Raw genomic sequence first — 16,772 nt, 5'->3', positions numbered from 1 at the left:
AAATGCTTTACACATATTGTCTCATTTAATCACTAATTCGACCAATATTTATTTACTCTTCACCTGTGATAAATGACCAGCATGTTCTAGGTATTTGAAATAGTATCAATAAACAAAACAAATATTCCTGCTCTCAGGAAGCTTTCAGTATACCAGAGGAAACAAAATACAATAAACATAAGAAATATGTAAATTATATAATAACATATTATTATATATGTACACATATATACATATATACACATAAAGGTAACACATATATATATATGTATATATAACATATATGTGTATATATGTGTATATAACATATATATAACATATATATATAACATATATAACATATATACATAACACATATATACACATAAAGGTAACAATGCAATGGAAAAATAAAACTAGATCAGGATTAGGGAGGCTGGGAGGGCCATAGATGGTCAGAGTAAGACTCAATGAGCTGATGTTTGAAAAGAGGAGAAGGTGAGACAGCCATGTGGATATCTGGAAGAAAAGTGTTCAAAGAGAAGAGCCAACGTCAAGGCACTGAGGTTGGAGTGTCCCTGGTGTGCTAAAAGAACAGCAAGAAGACACCTGGGTCTATGAATGTAGTGGGTGCGGAGAGGTAGGAGATGAGGACAAAGAGGTAAGGGAGGCCACAGCATGGAAGGCCTTATTCTTATAACAGCCCTATGAGGTCATTACTACTACCAATCCCACTTTATAGATGAGGTAACTGGGGCATGAAGAAGTTAAATAACTTGTCCAAGGTCACACAAAAAATGCTAGGTCAGATTATAAACCCAAAGAGTTACTATTATAGTGGTTGGAAAACATGAGCCCAAAGTCTTTCACATACCTCCCATTACAAGGAAAGGTCTATGTCCCTTCCACTTGAATCTGGGTGCCCGTGACTGCTCTAACATTTTAAGAATAAATGGCAGGAGTGATACTATGTGACTTCTGAGGCTAGGTCATAAAAGGCAAGCAGCTTCTGTCTTGTTTGCTGAAACACCGAGCCACCTCATGTGTCTGATCACACTGGAGTCTCCATGCTGGAGAGGCCCATGTAGCCACTCTGGCCAAGTCCCAGCTGAGCCCAGCCTTTTAACAATACCTGCCAAGGTGCCAGATATGTGAGTGAAGAAGCGGTCTTAGGATATGGATCTTCCAGCCCAGCTATTCAAATCCCCCAGCCTTTCGTTATTCCCCCAAACTGAAGTCCCAGCCATAAACCATTCCCATCTGAATTCCTCACACAAAATCTGTGAGTATAATGAAACACTTGTTGTTTTACACTACTAAGTTGTGGACTGGCTAGTTCTACAGCAGTAATAAGTAGGACAACTATACAATAAGCAGGATATAAATGTTAAGCACCTGACCTAAATTAACAGAAATGGAAAAAGCAACTAGAATACCTTACCATGGTATGTAGAAGGTTCTTTATCATTGAATATCCTTAATGTCTAGAAGGCAACCTTCTTTTAAGAAAAGAAAATATAAGTTCCTTTAATCCATTCCACTAGTAAAGCTAACATGTGCCTATAAATACCAAGGCAGGCCTAAGGTAGGCAAGGGCTACACAAGGGAAGGAAGACAGGAAAGAGGTGGAGACAGTATGTGAATAGAATGCCATCAAAAATACCTCAAGTGCCTTGAACAACAAAAGCTGCTTGCCCAGCTTAAATTATTCTTCTGGACAAAGAATGGCAAGGTTAAGGGCAAAAGGCTGTGCTAGGAAATGGTTCTAGGTCTGCTCCTCTCCAAGACCCTCATTCTAGTCTGCTACTGTACTCAATGAAGTCATAAAGGTACTGACTACAGAAAGAATGGGGTTATATAAAATTCTGGAATAAAACCTTTGGTTCAGCTTACTTGAACTTCATGTTAAATTCTTCCAATACAGATTTCCATGTAAAATGTCCATAATACAAACCCCACAATATTTCAACTCCACCCCCAAGCAACACCTAACTATTAGCAAGAAATACAAACAAAACATCTCAAGCTTTATTCAAGCTTCAACTCTGAACACCAAGATCCCAGGTAACCCACAGAAACAATGCCTTATCTAGTCTGCATAAGACTGTATAAGACTAACCACGGCCAAGCAGCTCAGGTGACTAAAGTGCAGTGCTAAAAACTCTAGCTTGAAAATTGGACTCCCCCCAAAAAAGTCATTTTCTTCCAGTGCCAACTTCTGCCCTCTCAATTACTGTTCAGGCAGGTGCATGTGGGTCAGCACAAACCCCTTATTACTACTTGCAGACCAACTCCAAGCACATTCTTTAAATTCCTACATAAGACAACATTGAAGCTGGGAGATTCCCAAGGAAGAGATTTGTTTTCTCCTTGTTTATTTTGAAAGTTTAAAATGGATGTGAGACAAGTGAATTTCTGCTTTAGTCCTCCCAATGGTGATCAGAAGGGGCTGTACTCCCTGACTCTTACTTCCAGCTTGGAAACAAATTCCACGGATAAAATTTGACTATGGGGACTTCCCTGGTGGTCCAGTGGCTAAGACTCTGTGCTCCCAACGCAGGGGGCTCGGGTTCAATCCCTGGTCAGGGAACTAGATCCCACATGTCGCAACTAAAAGATCCCGCGTGCCGCAACTAAGACCCGGCACAGACGAAAAAAAAAAAATTGGCTACGTTTTAGAATCCAGAACAATCCTCTCTGAAATTAAAAATAACAGGGACTATTGGGACTTCCCTGGTGGCTCAGTGGTTAAGAATCCGCCTGCCAACGCAGGGGACACGGGTTGAAGCCCTGGTCGAGGAAGATCCCACATGCCGCAGAGCAACTAAGCCTGTGCGCCACAACTACTGAGCCTGTGCTCTAGAGCCCACGAGCCACAACTACTGAGCCCACGAGCCCCAGCTACTGAAGCCCATCCATCTAGAGCCCATGGTCCGCAACAAGAGAAGCCACTGCAATGAGAAGCCCGCGCACCACAACGAAGAGTAGCCCCTGCTTGCCGCAACTAGAGAAAGCCTGTGCGCAGCAAGGAAGACCCAGTGCAATCACAAAAAAAAAAAAAAAAACAAACTCAAGGAAACTGAAAATGTTATTGAAACCATTGAAATCTCTTTTCTTTAGTCACAATACAATCTAAAGGAACACTGTTTAGTCAGCAAGTCTTCACTGAATACTAAGATAGCAGTTCTTTAAAGTGTGGTTCCTGGACCTGCAGCATCAACATCACCTGGTAACTTGCTAGAAATGTAAACTCTAGGGCCCCGAAGGTAGAATCAAGGTCTGGGGGTGAGGCCCAGCAATCAGTGCTTTCATAAGCCCTCCAGGTGATTGTGGTGTTTATTCCAGTTTGAGAGTTTACAGACTAGTTTCACAGAGCTCAGGGTGCTTTGTTCTGCAGGGACTGGGAAGTCCTAAGGCAGGGGAGTGATATGGTTCCTAGGTATATCCTCTACGGCGCCTAGCACAGTGTCATACACATAGCAGGCACTCAGATCTTAACAGGTTAATAGTCTCATACAACCAACAGCTGGCTAGACAATAACACCATCAGTTTATTTATTTCACAGAGATAAGGAATTCTGATGACTGTCTGCATTAACTAACAATAAGTAAGTACATGGTGTGCACACACACCAGGAGCTGTTAAATTGGCAAAGCCCTCCAGGACCTCTGGTACTTTTGGCAAATAACCCAGGCTTACTTACAAAGTGTCATATGCTTTGAAATGTAAGTGAAAAATACATTTCTAATTTTACCAGTACACAAACAGGATTTGTCCATGACCTCTATACAAGTCAACTGTAGAACATAAACTAAAATGTAAACTTTTTTGTTGCCTTTAAAAAAAAAGCATCTTGGGGGACTTCCCTGATGGTCCAGTGGTAGATAATCCACCTTGCAATGCAGGGGACGCCGGTTTGATCCCTGGTCGGGAAACTAGGATCCCACATGCGGCGGGGCAGCTGGGCTCCGCACCACAACTACTGAGTTCGCACGCCTCAATGAGAGAGCCCGCGTGCCGCAAACTACAGAGCCCACGCGCTCTGGAGCCCAAGCACCAAAACTAGAGAAGAGAAAACCCGCACGCCACAACTACAAAGAAGCCCGCCCACCACAACGAAGAGCCCGCGCACCACAAGGAAAGATCTCGCATGCCACAACTAAGACCCAACTCAGCCAAAAAAAAAAAAAAAAAGCATCTTGGGGACTTCCCTGGTGGTCCACTGGCTAAGGCTCCGCGCTCCCAATGCCCGGGTTCAATCCCTGGTCAGGGAACTAGATCCCACATGCATGCTGCAACTAAGAGTTCACATGCCACAACTAAGGACCCCGCAAGCCACAACTAAGACCCGGTGCAACTAAATAAATAAAATTTTTTTAAAAAAAAAGACTCATCTGTGAAGGATTTAAAAAATAAATAGAGCTGCAGTGAACACTTTGGTACATGACTCTAGGCAGAACACTCTATGACATAAATCACAGCAAGATCCTTTTTGACCCAGCTCCTAGAGAAATGGAAATAAAAACACAAATAAACAAATGGGACCTAATGAAACTGAAAAGCTTTTGCACAGCAAAGGAAACCATAAACAAGACCAAAAGACAACCCTCAGAATGGGAGAAAATATTTGCAAATGAAGCAACTGACAAAGGATTAATCTCCAAGATTTACAAGCAGCTCATGAAGCTCAATAACAAAAAAACAAACAACCCAATCCAAAAATGGGCAGAAGACCTTAACAGACATTTCTCCAAAGAAGATATACAGATTGCCAACAGACACATGAAAGAATGCTCAACATTAATCATTAGAGAAATGCAAATCAAAACTACAATGAGATATCATCTCACACCGGTCAGAATGGCCATCATCAAAAAATCTAGAAACAATAAATGCTGGAGAGGGTGTGGAGAAAAGGGAACACTCTTGCACTGTTGGTGGGAATGTAAATTGATACAGCCACTATGGAGAACAGTATGGAGGTTCCTTAAAAAACTAAAAATAGAACTACCATACGACCCAGCAATCCCACTACTGGGCATATACCCTGAGAAAACCATAATTCAAAAAGAGTCATGTACCAAAATGTTCATTGCAGCTCTATTTACAATAGCCAGGACATGGAAGCAACCTAAGTGTCCATCATCGGATGAATGGATAAAGAAGATGTGGCCCATATATACAATGGAATATTACTCAGCCATAAAAAGAAATGAAATGGAGGTATTTGTAGTGAGGTGGATGGAGTTAGAGTCTGTCATACAGAGTGAAGTAAGTCAGAAAGAGAAAAACAAATACAGTATGCTAACACATATATATGGAATCTAAGGGAAAATAAAGGTCATGAAGAACCTAGTGGCAAGACGGGAATAAAGACACAGACCTACTAGAGAATGGACTTGAGGATATGGGGAGGGGGAGGGGTAAGATGTGACAGGGTGAGAGAGTGGCATAGACATATATACACTACCAAATGTAAAATAGATAGCTAGCGGGAAGCAGCCGCATAGCACAGGGAGATCAGCTCGGTGCTTTGTGACCACCTAGAGGGGTGGGATAGGGAGGGTGGGAGGGAGGGAGATGCAAGAGGGAAGAGATATGGGAACATATGTGTATGTATAACTGATTCACTTTGTTATAAAGCAGAAACTAACACACCATTGTAAAGCAATTATACTCCAATAAAGATGTTTAAAAAAAAAAAAAAAAGACTCATCTGTGAAGGATTTAAAAAATAAATTTAAAAAAGCATCTTATTTCACATATTAGCCATCTATAATATATGGAAGCAACATTTATTCTAATTTGAACAAAGTGTTTTTTAAAAATAGACAACTGAGGAAACGAGTACTGATTGGATATTTGATATTAAAAAATTATGATAAAGGGATTAAGGTTACATTTTTTAAAGAAGCTTTATCTCTTCTAAAAGCTTTGGAGATGAAATGATATGATGTATTGAGCTTGCTTCTTGGGGAGAGAACAAATAAAAGAAGTCTGGTCATTGAGCTGTTGAGTACATGGGGGGGCTAACTATATACCAGGGTTTCCCAACCCTGGCACTCTTGACATTTTGGGCCAAATATTTCTTTGTTGAGGGGCCAGGGGGCACTGTCCTATGTACTGTAAAATGTTTAGCTGCATTTCTGGTCAGTAGCAACGCTCTTCAGTTGTGACAACCAACAGTGTCTCCAGACATTGTCAAATGTCCACTTGGGGGGGGGGTGGCAAAATTGTCCCCAGTTGAGAACCATTGATAAATACTTATTAAATTCTCTTTATTTGTTTGAAATTTTCCATAGCAAAACATTTTTAAAAGTCTAATTTTAATTATACTCTGTGTATTGGTACAACTACACCTCCCTGGTTGAATAATTAGTACATAGCTTTTGAGAAACAGCCTGCTACACAAAAAAGCAGAGAGAATTGAGATGGAGACCTGAGGTCTAGTACAGGCTCTGCTACTAAACAGTGAATAGTCACAAGCAGCTCCTGTCACCTCTCTGAGCCTCAACATCCTCATTAGGTCTGACTGTTTGACTAGTCCTTTTGAGTTTTAAAATGATTTGATAACAGTTTATCTTTTTATATACTTATCAGCTAAAAGTGAATACTCACATCTGGAAATCAAACAAATGAAAATAGAGTAGTGTACTAGCATGAAGATAATATTCTTCTTGCAAATTATCTGCCTTTTATTATTCCTGATCTATAAGCAAAATTCTTACCACAATTATATTTACTTAAAATTTAAATAAGATTCCTAGGGTAAGCAAAATGGAGAGTCTTTTTACAAAATATAAAGACAAAGCTATTTGTCATATCAGCCAAAATGTCCATCAACTGGTGAATGGATTAAAAAAAACTGGTACATCCAAACAATGAACTACTTACTACTCAGCAATAAAAAGGAATGAACTATTGATACACACACAAACATGAATAAATCTCAAAAGCATTATGCCAAGTGAAAGATGCTACACACAAGATTATATGCTCTTTGACTCCATTTAAATAATGTTCTAGAAAAGGTAAAACTACAGAGACAGATAACAGATCAGTAGTTGCCAGGGGCTGGGTGAAGGGAGAGGGAATTGACTGTAAAAAGACACAAGGGACCTTCTTAGGCAATGGAAACGTCCCCTAACTTGACCGTGATAGTGATTCCGTGACTATACATTTGTCAAAACTCACCAAACTGTACACTTAAAAAGAGTGAATGTTCTATCTCAATACACCCAACTTTAACAAAAGAGCTGCCCAACAGACTGAGAACTCCCATTCATTCTTGAACCCTCATCACTCGATTGGCAGGAGGTCTAACACTTAGCAGTTCAGTAGTGGTAGGTAAATAATATGGTATATGCCAGACGTGTAACACTGGCACAAAGGCACCACACTGTAAAAGATACACAACTACTTCCAAAACATGTCAATACCGGAGTTAAAATCAGGGCATGGTGAATTAATGCAATGATGTGCTACAAACCTCTATTTTAGCACTGTCAAAAATTCCATTTTAAATACATTCCATGAGAATAAAGGCATACTCCATACCCTACATTGTTTTTAAAGTTAGTAATTCCTAACAACACAGAAAGACTACACCATAATTCAACAAATTCAACAGAGAACAAGGTCAAGACCCATTTGGTGTAAATCCTTCATTATCACAAACCTGCTATGATTGTTTCTGGCTTCAGTTTGTTCAGTAAGTATGGAGCTCCTGCTCTGGTTCAGTGTAAGATTTTGCAATGGAAGTCAGTGATCAAAGCTAATCAACTCGCTTTTTTGCTTGCTCCGCCCTACAGGGGCGTCAAAGAACAACAAAATGATGAAGTAAGAATTAGGTTCTTCAAAGGGTCTATGAGAAAATGAGTTCACTGACTCACCTAGTGTAGATTTTCTACTACTTTTTATGTAACTTTCTAATCCATCTCAGGTGAAGGAACATACACCACTGTACTACTTATTTACCAGGTTAAAGAGCATTAAATACCACACCTTAATATACTGAAGGGATGCTTTAGACCAAGGTTTACACAAACATTAAATCACCTGACAGCTATCCAGCAAACAAATGGCATTCTGAAGATTAAAATGAAGGCATTTGATACCACTAGGCCACAAGGTCTCAGGACGTTATTGAAAGCATGAAAACAGGCAGAGCCAGGAAGCTTTTCCTAAGTGATAGCATTTTCTTGCCAGGAATTACCTCATAACACTTACAATAAAAGGCCAGTGAAGTTTCTTTACGAGTTATTTTTTAGATATTTTTGTTCTTAACAGAAGATAACTCCCAGGTAGCTTGGAACAGTCCTGAAGCCAGTGCTCGAGAAGAGTTCAGAACGCACTTGGACAGAGTCAACATTTCTCCAATGGAATTTCTACTACAAGTTGTCAGGCCCTAAAACTGCTTGCTGTTCCTGGCCTTTTGAAAAGGTTTACGTGAACAACATCAAAGGTTCCTTTTACAGAATCATAGAATGTGAGTGCCAGAATGGACCTAAGAGCTCATCTAAGCCAACTTCTTTTGGGGAAGGAGGAAAGCTAAGCCCAGAGTGGGTGGCCCTCCGCTAGGCAGTGCGTGGCAGGGCTGCTTGACTACACATCCTCCTCTGAAATGTGCTTAACCAGCTCCTTCACAACAGATTCGTATGGAAACGAGGCTACTCCTCGACAAAGTCTTAGCTCTCTCCAAGAACTTCTGAATAGGTTCGGAGTTGCGTCGAAGGCGGCCGAGAAGGTTCCTCAGTGCGCACCTAGTTTCAGTGACTGTCACTTAGTTTAGTGACTGTCACTAAATTTAGTTCGAGACAACTTAAAGAACGAGGCATAACGGACGGTCCACTCGATCCAAGCAATTGCGTTTAATCAACACCACGAACGTGTTTTTAACCCGACAGCCTCTCGAAGCTGCCTACCTAATTTAAAAGGCGAGTTCAGTGGAAATAAGCCCTGTACGCTGCGGGGACCCGACACACGCTCGGAGAGCCCACCGCGCGGCCACCGGCCTCTCAGGACACCGGCCGGCCACGCTGCAGCCCTCCGGCTTCGCTACGAAGCGAGCCCCCCGCGTAATCGCGGATGCACTTCCCCGGCCCGCGCGCTCGGGAAACGGGCCGCCGAGGCCGCCTCCCGGGGCCCACGGCCGTCCACCGGGCCCAGAGCGCCGCGGCCTGGGGACCCGCCGGCGGCGAGGCGAGGCGAGGGCTGCGGCCGCGCTCCCGGGGACGGCGCGCGCAGACCCGGCCCGGGGCAGTCGCCTAGGTTACTCACGTTCTCAGTGTCCCGTTCATTCACCGTCGGCAGCGGGGTCCTAGTGGACATTTTACTTCACTTCACTTCTGCACAACGCGAGGGTGAAACAAAACAGCGCGGCCCCGGGGGCCGGAGAAGCGGCGTCGAGGGCCCGGCGGTTCCGGAGCGGCGCCGCGGCAGGGCGGCTCCCCTCCCCCACGGCCGTCTAGATCCCGGGCCGGGCCCGGGCCGTCCCCCGGCGGGTCGCGGGGCTCATGCTCCCCCGGCCCCGGCGGCCGCGCCGAGGAGCCCCGCGGGCGGCGGTGGCGGCGCCGGGCCGGCGGCGGCGGGCTGCGGGTCGGCCCACTGGCGTCCCCGGGCCTCCGGGCGCCCCACGAGCCCGGACCCCCTCGCCTCCTCCTCCGCCCCCGCCCGTCGCGCCGCGGATTTCAGCGCCGGAGCCTCCACACAGCGCCGCCGGCGGCCCTTGAAGAAGAGGAGGATGTGGAGGAGGTGAAGTGCAAGACAGGTCCCCGCGGGCTGCGGGCGCCGACCATGGAGGGGGCTGCGGAGGCGGCGCCTGCACCCGGCTGTTCTTCTCCCTCCGGCTCGCTTTCCGCCTCAGCCTCCGCCCGGTGGCCGCCGACACCGCCGCCCCCGGCACCTCCGAGCCTCACGGACCCAAGATGGCCGCCCCTCGGCTTCCTTTGCTGCCTCCGGATGCCGGAAGTGACGGCACCGCCACCTCCCGGAGTCCGGCCAATCAGCGCGGCCCGAGGAAGCAGGCCCGGCTGCTGTTGCTAGGGGCGACTCGGCCTGGTCTGGGGCCGAGGGGGCGGCTACCCAAGGCTGGGCAGGGCTGGCAGGTCCCGGCGGGCAGCGGGGGCAGCGGGTTCCCAGCGTCCAGAGCACGCGGCACCCGCGAAAGAACCGGCAAAAGGCCCTGGGCGGCGGCCTGAGCTTGACTGCTGGATTGATACTTATAGTGTTGATCGAGCGCCTGCTGTATGCAAAAGCTGAGGTAGCGTCCCTCAAAAGCTGGGACCGCGCTGCCCCAAATCGAGATATGACAGTAATTATAGGGCCGGGGCTGTGGGGAGGAGCCGAGTTCCTGCATCGTTAACGGTGACCCGGGAACCGAGGACTCAAATCACCCTTCCTGCCTCCGGCTCTGAGCAGCCGGGGCTGGGCTCAGCATCCCGAAGGCGGCAGGGGCGTCCTGCCCTCAAGGAGCTCGCGGTCAGGAGGGAGAGGGACCCGGACCCAGCTAAAAGCCTTTTGAAAGGAAGAGTGCTAGAAGGGGGCGGGGAGCCCTAGAAGCCTCCTGGGACCACCGCCTAAATGCTTGTAGGGGATTTATAACCAGACTCTTCATCCCCGGGTCGGATGCTCAGTGGACGGATGCTCCACCTTGGGGCGGAGCTCGGTGGACGCTCGCAGACTGGGACGTTGGAAATGGAACCTCCCCTAGAAGCCTTCCTTGCTCTCGAGCCTCTGAATGTTTCCCGTGGACCTGCCTAGAGCCTGGCCAGCGTTGGATGGAATGCTTTGGTGCAGGGTTCTGAGGAGGAAGAGCGGAATGGGCTGGAGTAACATGAACTGTCACTGAGAGTCTACCTTGTAGGTTCATTACATTTGTTACCTCATTTAAGCCTCAGAGTAACCCTATAAGATGGGCAGACACACCTTGTGATCCCAAGTCTAAACAGGTTACAGTGACTTGACCAGAGTACCCAAGTTGGTTAGCCGCAAAGCTGGGATTTGAACCCATATCCTAAAACTTCCATAATAGATAAGCCCTTGTAGTGGGTATGTCTTGCTTTTCTTTTTCTATTTTTAATGTTTTCTCCTTTGGTCCCCCAGGATGTGACTCCTCTTGCTATGTCTGGGACATTTCCTGCTCTGTGAGACATATACGTCTTTAAACACCAGAATCATTCCCACAGAGGACAGATGCTCACAGCGTAAGAACATGCGAGGGCTAAGGTGCAGTCAGGGCTTTCATCTCTCCCTCTCAGGAAAGTGTTCACTGGGCCAAGGACAGCCCTGTTTAATATGCCCTTCTCTTTCTCCCTCTTTGGCCAAGCAGAGATGGTTGAATTCTTGTTAGTTAAATGTGTGTTTCACACAGTTCAAGTGAAATGTGGGTGAGCACAAAATTGTGGGAGTCCCTGTAGGGACACTTAGCCCAACTTGGGGAGTTGGGTCAAGGAAGCTTCCTGGAAGAGTGGTGGTTATGCTGAGTCTAGAAGCATGAGTCGAGTTAGCTAGGTGAGGATGGGTGGAAAGGGATGCCAAGCAGGATGGCCTGTACAGATGAGGAACAACATGGTGGGTTTAGGTCAATGTCAAGAGATGAGAGGTGAGACTGGAGGGGTAGGCAGGGGCCAGGCCAGGTTTAGACGCAGCATGGCACTCCTGACGACAGGAATGTCAACTAGGTCAGCTGGGAAAACACCCAGAGGACCCACAAAAGGGTTTCAGCCTTGGGCAGGAGCTGAGAGAAAGGGTTTGGATGATTCAGAACATTCCACATTGGCCAGAGAAGTGGCTGGGGGTGAGGTTTCCACCTTGATGCTTTTTTCACTGAAGCCACACATTAAATAATGAGTCAGTGAATGCCAAGAGGTAGGAAGTGAAACTGACAGTACTTAACTCAAGATGCTTCTGGTTTTCATAAAGGCTAGAATTAAAGAAACACTTTGAACTTTTCATAGCACTTATGTCAAATGATATCATGGTACCATAAGGAGCTGGAAATGGGAGGCAAGGCATACATGTTACGTGAAAACTGGAGAGGAAGAGGAGGAGAAAAAAGAAAAGAAAAGAAAAAACAACACATTGTTCTGTCTGAAGGACCCTCTGTAGCCTGAAATATGTACTTCTGTGGATCTATGGTCTGGAAGGAATGGAAGCACAGGATCTGGAAGTTGTTCCTGGAATCCCTTCTTCTGTCGTTTTTCATATTCCTGTTTCCTATCTTCATATTAAAATAGGTTCTATCTCAGCCTCCTTAAACTGAAAAGACATAACTAAATATACCAAGTTGTGTATGCGCCTAGGTATTGCCTACTTTCATGTCAAGGAGGAAGGTCATCCTGAGAGGTAAGAAACTGAAGATAATCTAGCCCTACCCTTGCTGCTGTAGGACAAAAGAGAAACTGAGCCTCAAAGAGGTGAAGTGACTTGTCTGAAGTTGCACAGCTGGTTAGCAGCAGAGCCAGAATGGGGCCCAGATTTCAGAAGCCCCAGGCCTATGTTCCTGCTCCACAGCTACTGTGGGCATGTGGTGGGGAGATTTGTTTAGCACCCGCCCCATCCCAGCACCAGAAAGAAAGAGTAACTGCACTAGTCCTGAAACTGCTCTCCTCCGGACTTCTTATGCAAGAAAAATAAGTCCCCATTTGTTTAAGCCATGAGAGTTTAGGCTGTCTGTTACTTGCAGCCCAGTGCATTCCTAACCAAGACTATCATGTCAAGTGGTCAGATCTCCTGACCCCTGGGCCTGTGTTCTCTGCACCACACCTAGTTTGGACAGAGGTGGAGAGGCCTGCTTCTGCCTGGCCATCACACCACAGCACTCAGAAGCACAACTCCCCTTTGAGAAGGTGTGGGAGCTGCTGGGATCCAGGATCCATTCCTCAGCATGTGTGTGCATGTGTGTGTTGTTGTTGTGTAATTGATAGGGAGCAGAGAGCTGAGCACTGAGAATAAATAAAGTCAGGAAGAGAAGGAGTATGATAATTGTGGGACATCTGGGGTCATCATGCCTGGAGGCGGGGACAGGTGTGCCCCCAAGTAGGCCACAGATGCTTAGAGGCCGCCACCCAGGGAAATATAAAGTCCATTCCAGACTCCACCCTCCCCAACTTCCCCGGGCGGCTCCCCAACATATCAGGGGTCAGAGCAGACATGCTGTTATTCTTTTAATTCACTGCTCTGGTCTCCTTCTTCACCCCAGTGGGGCCATTGTTTTCCTCTGTGAGGGCCAGCAGGCAGCTTAGGAATTCTCACATCCAAGACTTGTCCCTGCCTTTCTGCCTGGGATGGCTTCTGGTCTAGTTGAATCTTCTCTATTGTTGTTACAAAGCCCTGTCATCTTACTTCTTCTATGGGACCTTCTCAGACTAGCTCCCAGTGAGCATTCCCCCACTCCCAGAATCCTTGATTTTTGCTGCCTGAGGTCATAGTACATTTATTGAGTTCCATTTTGGGTACATTTACTGTGCTCCAGCTCTATTGGCAATGCACCAAGTACCTATGGTAAGACCACTAACTGCACCAGCCCGGTGAGGTAGGTGTCAGCCAGTGCTCAGAGAGAGGCTGTAACTTGCCCCACGTCGCCACAGTTCAGAGAAAAGCCATGATCGGACTCCAAAGCTGTGCTCTGCCCTCCGGTTGTCTAGCGGTGATTGGTTCCTTTGCTCTGCCCTCCGGTTGTCTAGCAGTGATTGGTTCCTTTGCTCTGCCCTCCGGTTGTCTAGCGGTGATTGGTTCCTTTGCTCTGCCCTCCGGTTGTCTAGCGGTGATTGGTTCCTTTGCTCTGCCCTCCGGTTGTCTAGCGGTGATTGGTTCCTTTTGTTCTGGGTAAGTGGAGGGCATTCTAGTCCGTTTGCTTAGCTCCGAGGAGGGCCCAGTTAGAAACCCAGCATAGATCTGTCAGGGATTTTCCACCTTTCTCTCTTCCACAGTACTGTATCTTTTCAGGATAATCGTGGATGGACTGCTTCTGAGACGGATCACAGACTTCCCAGCCTTCCTAAACACACTGTTCCGAAATGTTCAGCTTTTATGAAGGACTCATAGTCCTTTTATCATTTCCCATGATGCACTGCAATATTGGGATGGCCTTGGGGGATATGGGGATAGAAAGGGCCATTTGCCCCTGCACTTAGCGGCCCCAGGCTATTGAAATGTTCTATTCTCTCATCTGTTGGAAATTATAGATCCAGATCTAGGTACAGAAGCACACGTATATGACCTTCTGTTGGGTGTCGCTGCTACATCCTAACAGTGGAGCTCTCTGTGCAGGCCCTTTCCCCCATCCACTCGGCTCTGAGCTGGGAAAACCCACTGTTTAGAACTGTATCCAAAGGTCTATGGAGACAACAGAGGTGGTAGGAAAGCAAGGGCTCTGGAGTTTCAACCCTGGATTTCAACCCTGGCTATGACCCTGAATGCTAGGTGCCCTTGGCAAATCATGTGTTTGAGGCTCAATTTCTTTTTTTAAAAAAATTAATTAATTAATTAATTTGGCTGCGCTGGGTCTTAGTTGCGGCATGTAGGATCTTCCTTGCGGCATGCAGAATCTAGTTCCCTGAGCAGGGATTGAACCCGGGCCCCCTGCATTGGGAGCACAGAGTCTTAGCCACTGGACCACCAGGGAAGTCCTAAGGCTCAATTTCTTAATCAGTCAAATGGGAATATTAGAACCTTCCGCCCATGGTTGCTGTGGGGATCCATGGAGATAATGCCCAGAGAATAGCCAGCATATATGTGCAGAGTTCACCCTCCCACTGCAGAGAGGACCCTCCTTCCTGGGCAGCTGCACTTCTCAGTTCTCCCCTGGATGAGCACAGGACTTGGAATCTGGAGACATAGGTCAAGGCTTACCAGGCCACACATGGCTGCAAGTCAGATTGTCAGTCCTCCTCCCATCCAGTTTCACCTAGCTCACTGGGCACTGAGCTCATTATAGGAGGTAATGGGTACAAAAGAGCTTGGTAAGGGGTGCTGCAATACAAAAGGTGTTGGTGCTTATATTATTGCCTCTATTTTGCAGACAGGAACATGGAAACTCAGGAAGGGCAGGAGGCGTGCTCAAGCTGCCCAGGGCAGAAAGCAGTGCCCTCAGATTCCACTCTGGTGGCTCTGACACCATGCTGGCGGCAAAGACAGATGGGCAACAAAAGAATGGGGGAGAAAAAGGATGAGTGGGTAAATAAAACCTGCTCTCTCCTGGAGTGTCATATCTGCCCCTTCCTTTAGGATTGTCCTATTAAAGTAAACATCCCCCCAAAATACAAATCTCCCAAATACAAATCATAACTTTTAAGTCTAAGCTCTGTCAGAGGAAAGAATATTTCTTCCATTATATAGGTTCCTGCCCAACCCTTGGAGCCACGGGACCCCCGCAAAAAGCCGTGTTAGCCCTTAAGGGTGGCCCTCTATCCTTCCCCCCTCTCTTTCCTCTGTTCCTTTCTTCCACAGTGTTAGGTGAGCACCTGCCTTATGCAAAGCAGTGGTTTAAGCACTGGGGATATAACTGTGAACAGAAAAAGTTAAAGTTCTTAAGCGTCACTTACAGGATACATGTAAAAGAACTCAAGAATAATATAATTTTAAGACAATGACTAATAAAAATTTTAATCAGGGTAAAGTGATAGAAACTAGCTCTTTGTTTAAATATTTATTTATTTATTTATTTATTTTTGGCTGAGTCGGGTCTTAGTTGCAGCACACGGGTTCTTTCGTTGCGTTGTGTGGGCTCTGTAGTTGCGGCACTCGGGCTCTCTAGTTTGGCACGCGGGCTTAGTTGCCCCGTGGCATGTGGGATCTTAGTTCCCCGACCAGGGATCGAAGCTGCACCCCCTGCAGTGGAAGCATGGAGTCCTAACCACTGGACCACCAGGGCATTCCCTAGCTCTTTTGTTTTAATTCAAATTTTATTCAATTTTTTTCTTTTGGTAATAGATGCACATGGTGCAAAATTTAAAAGTTGCAAAGGAACATACAGTTACAAAAAAGCTCCCCTCTACCCTATAACAATTTCTGTTTTTCAAAAACACTATCAAGAAGATGAAAATACAAACCTCAAATCGAGAGAAGATGTAACTGATAAAGGATTCATATCCATACTCCATAAAGAATGTCTACAATTGGGACTTCCCTGGTGGCGCAGTGGTTAAGAATCCGCCTGCCAATGCGGGGGACACGGGTTCGAGCCCTGGTCTGGGAAGATTGCACATGCCGCGGAGCAACTAAGCCCGTGCACCACAACTACTGAGCCTGCGCTCTAGAGCCCACGAGCCACAACTACTGAGCCCTCGTGCCACAACTACTGAAGCCCGTGCGCCTAGAGCCCGTGTTCCGCAACAAGAGAAGCCACCGCAATGAGAAGCCCGCGCACTGCAACGAAGACCCAACGCAGCCAAAAATAAAGAAAGAAAGAAATACTTAAAAAAAAAAAAGAATGTCTACAATTTAGTGAGATAAATAGCATAATATGAATATGGGAAAGACATAAAAGCAGGCACTTCACAGTGGTCAATAAATGTAAGAACAAATGCTGAAACTGATGTGTTAATGCAAATGCAAACCAAGACCATAATGAGTTACCATGCAACAGCCACCAGAAACAGACAAAAGCAAGTGTTGGTGAGTATGTGGGGCGAAAGGAACTCTAAGACACTGCTGGGAGGAGTGGAAATTGATATAAAAGGCCAGAGCAGAAAATTATGAGATGCAACACATGCACCACACAGAGGACCAACAAAGCCAAAAATTGGTTCCTTGGCAAAGATGAATACAATCGACATCTTGGGAAACAATC

The 16,772-nt window shown here is 46.2% G+C and overlaps 1 protein-coding gene across 5 annotated transcripts in view; it reads right to left on the bottom strand.

Annotated features, from left to right (window-relative positions):
* Positions 1-9,920, bottom strand: part of MARK3 (microtubule affinity regulating kinase 3) — a 108,983-nt gene extending 99,063 nt beyond the window's left edge. For all 5 annotated transcript variants that reach the window (XM_061181317.1, XM_061181319.1, XM_061181318.1 and 2 more), the window contains exon 1: positions 9,260-9,920. In XM_061181317.1, coding sequence (XP_061037300.1) covers positions 9,260-9,310 — 51 coding nt within the window. In that variant the 5' untranslated portion in view covers positions 9,311-9,920. The remainder of the gene's footprint in view (positions 1-9,259) is intronic.
* Positions 9,921-16,772: the final 6,852 nt, after the last annotated feature.

The sequence above is a fragment of the Eubalaena glacialis genome, chromosome 2 (assembly GCF_028564815.1).
Source record: "Eubalaena glacialis isolate mEubGla1 chromosome 2, mEubGla1.1.hap2.+ XY, whole genome shotgun sequence".
Classification (NCBI taxonomy): domain Eukaryota; kingdom Metazoa; phylum Chordata; class Mammalia; order Artiodactyla; family Balaenidae; genus Eubalaena; species Eubalaena glacialis.
Note: the sequence above shows the minus strand (reverse complement) of the source record. Positions and strands in the feature narration are given on the sequence as shown.